This window comes from Lutjanus erythropterus, chromosome 22, assembly GCF_056507025.1.
Source record: "Lutjanus erythropterus isolate fLutEry1 chromosome 22, fLutEry1.hap2, whole genome shotgun sequence".
Lineage (NCBI taxonomy): Eukaryota > Metazoa > Chordata > Actinopteri > Lutjaniformes > Lutjanidae > Lutjanus > Lutjanus erythropterus.
In genome coordinates, this window is record NC_139338.1 from 6,322,728 (window position 1) to 6,332,127 (window position 9,400).

Consider the following 9,400-nt stretch of genomic DNA (forward strand, 5'->3'; position numbering starts at 1 on the left):
CTAGTGTGTGCAACAATAGTTGACATTACGACAGACGACAAGTGACAGGCAACGACTACCGCACAAGTCTAACTTTATGTACTTCATTCTGCATAGTACCTTTAAGCTAAGAGGGCTTAAGGTTTTTCAGTACCACTTTATTCATTTATTATGGGTCAGTACAAAGGGAAAAAATAGATTAAAATACAGATAATTTCAAGAGATAGGATGTGGAAACATGGGCGCATGAAACAGCACATAAAACACAACAACCAGAGAGGAAATGAGCTTCTGCAATCCTCAGATCCTAAATTTAAGAAAACCGGACTGCATTTAGAAAGTCTTTGAAAGTGATGTCCAAGAGGGCTTGAATAGTCCACATCTATTCAGACATTCATCTGAATCATTGGCCAGACGTCCTTAGTGTCATTTCCTCAGCCAAGGACATTGACGAAGGTTGATAGAGCAGAACAGTCCTTCCTGTCCATCTCAGATAACAACAAAACATCTGATATCAATCCCCACTCTGTCCCTTCCCTACTTTGCTCTGTTGCTTTGCATCAACACCCCAGTGCTGCTATAGAGGGAGGGAGAAGGGGAAGACAGAAGAGAAAGAAAGTGATTGGTAAGGAAGGAAGAGGAGCAGAGGACACAAAAAGAAGGAATCATACATGTAAGAAGGGGCAATGTGGAAAGGGAGGAAAGGAGGAGAATGGCCAAGGAAAAGAAAAGAAGGTTGTATGAAAGATAGGTGGGAATACAAGGAATCAAATCATTTTTAATTTTCTGCATTCAAACACTTGATTAATGTTTAAAGAAGCATTTCATTGGAATATCATTCATCCAAATATAAACATAAGGAAAAAGAACATATGCAAATAAATATCAAAATAAAAACACATTTTTAGAGCTGAATTTACAATTCTCTTCATCAAATGTTCAAACAACATTTATATAACTCTCAGATGATAATACAACTTCAGTTGCTTCTTCTTCCACTGACACGTCTGGCAGACAGTTATTACATGTAGATTTAAATTTGAACTGAATCCATTTTGGTTTTATCTACACAGTTTGTCAAAGGCTGATGTATTTGTAAACCATGTCCCAATTAAAGGACCCACAGTCATGAGTTCTTCAGGGAACTCAAATGAAACCACAGGTCTATGCCACCTTCCCAGTCAGACTCAACTCCAAATGAGATAGTCCAAACTCTAAGACAGAGGCTCCCAATCGTTGTAATTTCAAGGACCCCTGCCAGAGATGCACATTAGATCACACAACCACATTTTGAGACAGTTTTGTTACAAGAAATCCTCTCTGAGTAGATGTTTAAGTTTAAAGTTTAAAAAAGTTTTCATAGTCAATCAGTGAGAGAGAGGACATTGCTATCAAACACTGGGACAAAGTTGCTAATTTTATCTGTAATCCTGGTGCTGGAAAGGTAGCATATACTGCATTTATCAGAGCTGTTTTGCTGAAAAAAATCTGTCTGCTGCTGCTTGCTAAATGAGGCTAATAATCTTTATAGAGCTACAGTGGGGTATACTTCTCAGCATCACACAATCATTTGATTCATTGCTCATATAAAAATATTAATTGCTACTTTGACTTACTGCTTTTAATTTTCTTGTACATAAAATAGCTAGTTCCTAGCAAATCTAGTGATTACTCTAGTGAGTGATGCGAGGGATGATCAGAGGGTGGGAGTTTTTCCCACCATTGGGACAGGGACTGAAGTATGGATAGTGTTTCTCAGTGAAGTTACAGTCAGTAAAAGAGTAGATCAGATCTGCAGTGTGTACGTCATAAAAGAAGACAAGATCCTCCTCATAATCCACAAACACCCCTACCTTTTGAGGCTTTGACTGTAATGAGAGACGGACAGATGGACCCGCAAAAGCTCTGTAATCATTGTTGTTGAGTGTTTTCTCTCTTTCTGTTGATCGACTGTCCTGCCACTCCTAAATCCCATTTACTTTCCCCTTTGACCTGAACTTCAAAGTAAAATCTTCCTGAAGAGAAACTCTGCTCCCCTAAGACTGCACAAGAGCACAATCTCTCTTGGTTGTCTGGGAGACTCTTCTTAACATCACCGCAGTTAAGTCTTTTCCCATCATCAGACAGATTGAGAAAGGGATTTGCAGTATTGGGATCAAGAGTCACTTCCACTGCGTACTGCTGGACCCTCTTTAGTTCAGTATTAGCACACAGCTTCTTCAACTCTTCACTAAGTGTTTCTTCCAGCTGAGCCACAGCTCTCCACATAGTTCCCTTACATGAAGAGTAGACTTTGACTTTTTTTTCCAGTCCTTGGTGCATGGAGCAAGGTTCAAGGATGGGAATCTTTGGAGTAGTTGTAGGTGTTCTTCAGTCTGTGAGAGCTGCTCCAACTCAGTGCTCCTCTTCATGAGCTCAGAGATTCAGCTTCCAGCTCTTTGATGACACTTCTGGCCTTTTTCTCCGTGGTTTTCTGTTTCTGTTCAGTCACTCCAATGAACTGAGCCAGATCTTTTTTTACACACTGGATCAGAACAGTGAAGACCCGCACACTGTCTGCTGTCTCTCTGTCTGCATCTTCCTTGCTGAGCTTCACTGACTGTTCATTCTGCTGAATTTTCAGTCGTCTCTCTTGGATCATCTCCTGAACTTCAGCCTCTGTCTTTCCCAGCTTAGCTTTCTTTTCCTTATATTCTTCTCCAAGAGGAACAACATAATGAAGCTTGTGATATCACTCAGTACAAAACTGACACACACAGTCAGGTCAGTCTCTGACAACTCCAGAGGTCTCTCATGCTTCTTACACATCCTGCCTTCCAGGTTCTCGATTGGTTCAATCAGCTTATGTATTTTCAGACTCATGATTCTGTCACACAGAAGGAGGCCAAACACACCAGGCAGGACTTCAGGGCCTTCAGTTTGGTTTCAGTGCATATATCACAGAGAACTTCTCCTGGTTTGGCTTGCTGTTGCTCTGAGATGCTGGTGATTTCCTGTCTGAACTGAGCAGCCATCTCAGATATGAAACTGTTGACACACAGCTCTGGTCTTTTGTCGAAACATCTATTACACATGGGACGCTGACACTGGACATTAATACTCCAGAGTTCTGTAATGCAGTTCTTGCAGAAGTTGTGTCCACATGGTATTGTAACTGGATTAGTGAACACACACAATGAGCACAGAAACTGATCTTCAGATAGGAGACTGCTGGCTGCCACCATCTCTGAACACTAAGAACAAAAGTGAAAGTATAAAATAACATAATTAAAACATACAATTTCTGAATATCTGTTTAAAATATACAAACATCTTATTAGTGAAATATTAGCAACTCTGATTTTGAATTCTTTAGTCATTCAAACCTCTGAAATACTGGATTTATTAAAGAAATGTCTGTGCAGAGGGAAACTTCCGGAGGCTATAGATAAATTTTGTTAATTTAAGTTGTTGACTTTACTTCAATTACTTCACTTACCTGTGTCTGTCAAAGATTTTGCTGTATTTGTGAGGCTTTTATTTAACCAAGTTCCATATCTTCCTCTGGGAGTAATGGAGGCTTGTCTCGAATGCAGTTCTGTTGAATGTCTGTGTTGCTTTCTTGTTTCCCTTAAGGAATCTGATGGTGAAACAGTCCTGTCTTTTCTGTTACTCCACCCCTAACTGCAGGTAAACTGGTCATGTTTCACTTTCTCCTTCAGATTTGGGCAGGATAGGGCCATATAATTGGCACAGTATGAATTTAACATGGCATGGAACAATGAATCCCTGTGCTCAAATTGTTGTTGGTAAAAAATGAAAAATATCAAATTCTTTATATATAGCCAAAAAGCAGTGCTGTCTACACCAAAAACTAATCAGTTCTTGACTCATGGCCTGCTGTCCTGCTGATTGACAGCTAACAAACAGGGCCAAAAACAAAACTGGATACAGAGGATTCACCCAAACTTTGATTTCATTTTTATTACATTTAATTATGTTCTTTCAATGTAAAAACAAAATACACAATTCTGTCTCAAAAGAGGTCCTCATTTTGTCCAGCCAACACTTACAAATATACATGTACTGTACAATCCTGATACAATAATAAAGTCATTTTTGATTTGTTACAGTAACTTTACAAGTACTTCTCATTCTTGATTACATTTTTTTTTCTGAACAATATTGCAGTTATCAGATTAGATTAGATTGGAATGACCTTGTCCCCTCCTTCTGTGTCCAATCTACTACTACTACTACCACAGCTTCTACTAAAGATTGAAACAAAAAACAAAATATATTTCAAATAGGGCTGCATGATATGGTAACAGAAAGTCATATTGCACTTATTTTTACTAAAAGTACGATTAGTTGGAATAATAATTTTTCCATTAAAATTGACTTAAATTATGACGGTGTGATATTTGTTGGGTTCTGTACCAAACAATTATCTTTTCCTACATCTAGAGAACAAGATTTTTAGGGCAGGGCATGTATGCAGCACTAAAGTATTACATTATCGTAGTATTTTTTGACACATTGTTCCTCTTTCTTCTCTTCTGTTTCTGCAATTTGGATACTGTACTTGGCCATATTCTGATTTCAATTTTATTGCGATTAAGTATGCACTTATGTGTAGTTTCAAACACATCTCCTGCTAGCCTTTTGTTTAAAGTTACATAAATTCATTAGGGGAAAAGAAGAACTCCAAAACGAGCTGAAGGATGTTTAGGCTAGCACATTAGCAAACAATTGCCTTACATATCCAGCAGGTATGAAGCAACATTATCAACCTATTAGAACTGTATTTTTGGTCATCAGATGAATGTTTGGCCAATATTCACTCTTCCCCCTGGCTCCTTTCTGGCTCTCAATCATGTTAAATGCTCCATTTTAGCTAGTTGCTAACTTTGTCTGTCTTCCATTTTGTGCTATGAAGGTAGTGCTCATTGGACTTACTATAGACTATTATGTACTGTATGTTGGTAAAAGCAGTAAATGTTACAGTAAATGAGCGACTCCTAAATCAAAAACAGTGAGCCAAAATACAAGGAGCTGGGGTCATTTTGCTGTTAACAGGACAGGAGAGATAATCAGAGGGGCAGAGTTTCTACCACCATCATTGTGACATGGACTAAAGTAGGGATAGAGTTTCTCTTTGAACTTGCAGCCAGTAAAGGAGAAGATAAGATCTGCAGCATCTACATCATAAAAAGAGACCACACCCTCCTCATAATGCACAAACACCCCCACCTTCTGAGGTTTCGACTTCAGAGAGAGACAGACAGGAGGGCTAGTGTTAGCATGATATACATTTCCGTTTCTCAACCATACAGTCCAGTATCCATTTCTGGGGCAAACTTTAAGTTCTCCCTTCCTGTTTATTGACTCTCTGGCCACGCCTAAAGTCCACTCAGTCTTATCCTCAACCTTAACCTCATAATAAAATCTTCCTGAATAGAAACTCTGATTTCCTAACACACCACAACATGAGGAAAACCTCTCTCGGTTGTCTGGTAGAATCTGTTTTACATCACCATGAGATACTCGTTTCCCATCATCAGACAGGATGAGTTTAGGATATGCTGTTTCTGGATTGAGAGTCACGTTCACTGCGTACTGCTGCACACTCTTAAGTTCAGCCTCAAGCAGTTTCTTCATCTCTTTATGGAGTGTCTTCTCCAGCTGAGCCACAGCTCTCCTCACAGTCCCCTCATATGATGGGTGAATTCTGACCTCTGTCCAGTCCTTGGTTGGTGGAACAGTGTTCAAGGAAGGGAATCTCTGGAGGAGGGAGAGGCGGTCTTCAGTGCGTGAGAGCTGCTCCATCTCTGAGAAGTGCCTCATCAGCTCAGAGATTTCCATTTCTAGCTCTTTGATGAAGCATTTAGCCATATTCTTTGTTGTTTTATGCTTCTCTTCAATCATACCAATGAGCTCTGCCATACCCTCTTCAACAAACTGTATTATATTAGCAAAAACCTGCACGCCATCTGCTAGCGCTCTGTCTGCTTCTTCCTCACTGAGCTCCACTGAGTGCTTGAGTTCCTGAATCTTTCGTTGTTTGTCCTGGATCATCTGCTGAATTTTAGCCTCTGTCTTCCCAAGTTTAGCTTTTTCTCCTTCATATTCTTCTTCCAGAGGAACAATGTGATGAAGCTTGTGATCTGACTCAGTGCAGAATTGACACACACATATCTGGTCAGTACTGCAGAACAGCTCCAGAGGTCTCTCATGTTTCTGGCACATCCTGTCTTCCAGGTTCTGCACAGGATCAATCAGCTTATGTCTTTTCAGGCCTGCAATTCTGTGGTGAGGCTCCAGGTGAGTCTCACAGTAGGAGGCAAAACACACCAGGCAGGACTTCAGGGCCTTCAGTTTGGTTCCAGTGCAGACATCACAGATGATATCTCCTGGTTTGGTCTGTTGTTGTTTTGAGGTGCTGGTGATTTCCTTTAGATTTGACTGTCTAAAATGAGCAGCCATTTCAGATATGAAAGTGTTGACATACAGCTCTGGTCTTCTGTCAAAATGTTTGTTACAGATGGGACACTTGCATGGGACATTAATATCCCAGTTTTCTGTGATGCAGTTCTTGCAGAAGTTGTGTCCACATGGTATGGTGACTGGATCAGTGAACACATCCAGACAGATGCAACAACAAAACTGATCCTCAGATTGGAAATTACTGGCAGTTGCCATGTCTGCACACTGAGAACAAAAGTGAAAGTATAGAATAACATAATTAAAACATGCAATTTCTGAACATCTGTTTAAAATATACAAACATCTCAGTAGTAAAATATTAGCAACTCTGAAATACTGGATTTATTGAAGAAATATTTGGGCAGAGAGAAACTTCCGGAGGCTATAGATAAATTTTATTAATTTAAATTGTTGACTTTACTTCAATTACTTCACTTACCTGTGTTTGTCAAAGATTTTGCTGTATTTGTGCAAAAACATTAAAATAATGTACATGGTGTTTTAGCATATCATATGAAGTTTGACACTCAAAAAACTATTTGACAGCTTACAGCTCCATTTCATTTGTAATTTAAACAGAAAATATTGTTTATGTACTCACGTTTCTTGCAGACTACGTTGTTGAAAAGGTTCTGATGATTTTTTGTGTTTTCTTTGAAGAGGAACGCAGGGAGACCTCCTGCCTGCTGTTTGCGCTGAATAACTTTAGTTTCACTTGAGCAAACTGATGAAAACACTTCCCTCCTTCCTGTGTTGCTTCTCCTTTTGCGAAAGTCTAGTACTGGTTTGTGGTCTACCACAGGTCTGGAGATGATCATAGCAATATACTTGAGGAACAAGTATGTGAACTATTGAAGTTCACATTTATGGGTTAGAAAATGTAGCAGGAGTGTTACTATACTTACAGGAGCAACATATTTATCAGCATTTGTTCTAGTGTTGATGGATAGGAAGATGAACAAGTACGTGGATAACATGGTGAATTCCACTTAGACACAGTTAAACAGCTGGCTAGCCTTCATCTGCAGTCCTATCAACATCCAAACAATATACACTAAAACCAGTGAAGTAAGGGGTTAAAAATTTCAACATAAAGACAAAGATAGAAGATAATAAAGACTCCAACATGATAACACAAGCAACAAATCAGCATGCACAACACAGTGCACAAATTATGTAAAGCAACAGGAAGAACACTGATGCAACAACACAGACCACAGCCACCATTTAGTACACTGCAGCCATGCAAAGCAATATGAGAGAAAAGCACCGCAACTGAGCATGACTGATATTGTGAGCTTACATACATCAGCCATGCAGAGCAGTCAGATATGAATTAAACTAATAGATAGCCTCAGGAATTAATTATTGTTTAAGTGTGTGCTATATTTTGAATATTTTCACCACTTTACCCTGCTGGCAGATGGCCTCTTCTGACAGGAAACAGTCATTTTACATTGCAGAACATGGGAGTGTCTGGTCAACTGGTGCCTCGTTCAGTCATTTAGTTTGTGTTATTTTGAGATTTAGATTTAAAGGGTTAGTTTGGATTCACTGTTGCCCAACAGCTTTTTATGCAATACGGATATTCAAACATAAGGATGCCATATTACTCAATCACAGCAAGCAACCACCATGGTGAAGTGTTCACGCTAGATTCTGAATCCACATTGGATCCAGAGGTTCTGTTGCTGACCTCAGAAATGGGGGAGAGAAAAAAAAGACCTTTTCAGTCTTTTTCTGCAGTATTTAGTCTTTTTAATTGATGTTGTTCAGACAGCATCACCCGGAAAGAGAAAAAGCCCAACACCATTTTCAGTCAATACATATCGACATACTTTTTCTGTGCTTTTCCCAACCACAGGATAAATAGTATCTTTGTGGGGGATCTTATTTTTAACATCTTTAGAAAGAGAAATGTTCTTTCCAAGACAGATCTTAACACTCATTGTTCTAATGAGTCTCGGGGCCTGTCATGTTCATATTCAGAAAATATAATGCATCCATGGCAAGGAGACTGTAGAGGTCTTTATCCCTCTGCCATCATTTCATGTTTTTGTCATGGAACCATGAATTGGTGCAATGCAAAATACTTAACCAAGGACACATGAGCAAAAGAAGAGAGAGCGAAGCTGCCGCTCGAACCATTCAGTTAATGCATGACATTTAAATACATTCTATATGATTGACATTAGGTACAAACATGTACAGTTTTCAAAAAATGTCTAGCACCAGCTGATGGGCATTGCTCTTCCTCACCCCTCCTCTCCTTTTCACTTCCTCCAATCACAGCCTCTCTCCTCTTCATCCAAAAAATTTAATTTGTTTCATCCTGATGCTGAATGGGCGGATTGTCACTGTTGCTAGGATACATCATCCTGACGACTGGCTGGATTTCCTTCAAGGCTAGAGAGGAACAGGGAGGGGCCGACGGAGCATACATAGCAGGGAGGGTAACAAGGAAGGGAGCGGAAGGAAGTATATTAGAAGGAAGGGAGGAGAAAGGTAGATGGAGAGGAGGGTGTTGAGAAGTAAAGAAAGAAGGCATATGAATGTAAAAAATTGAAAAGAGGGAGGGAGGTAGGGAAAAAAGAATTGGGTGAGGGCACAAAAGGGGCACATAGGAAGGATGATAGGAAAGTCGTGAGAAGCAGGGAAGGAAAGATGAGGAGGAAACAAGGCGGAGGGTGGTTAAGGAAAGAAGAAGGTAGGAAAGACGGGTATGAGGAAACGAAAAAATGAATAATAAATAATAAGTGAAGAAATGAAAGAAGGAAGGAGAGAAAAGGAAGGACACATCCATGGGGAACGATAAGGGGAACACCTCATGTTTTGTTTATCGTGTATTATTATGTAATCTGCTTTCCTCTCCAGTTGTCATCGCCCTTTTCCTCAGACTCCTCCCCCTTGGCATCATCCTGGTAACAGGCCGTCAGACTGATGTTTCCAGGCGTGA

General features: G+C 39.7%; 1 protein-coding gene and 1 pseudogene across 1 annotated transcript; both read right to left on the reverse strand.

Annotated features, from left to right (window-relative positions):
- Positions 1–737: 737 nt before the first annotated feature.
- LOC146306549 (E3 ubiquitin-protein ligase TRIM21-like) lies at positions 738–3,203 on the reverse strand (annotated as a pseudogene).
- A 292-nt stretch (positions 3,204–3,495) lies between these two features.
- LOC146306550 (E3 ubiquitin-protein ligase TRIM21-like) lies at positions 3,496–6,660 on the reverse strand. Its single transcript, XM_084710843.1, has one exon. It carries the CDS (start codon positions 6,658–6,660, stop codon positions 5,020–5,022), a length of 1,641 nt encoding a protein of 546 aa, XP_084566969.1. The 3' UTR covers positions 3,496–5,019.
- Positions 6,661–9,400: the final 2,740 nt, after the last annotated feature.

Coding starts and splice junctions, on each gene's coding strand:
- LOC146306550 (XM_084710843.1), bottom strand. CDS start 6,660: ATGGCAACTGCCAGTAATTTCCAATCTGAGGATCAGTTTTGTTGTTGC.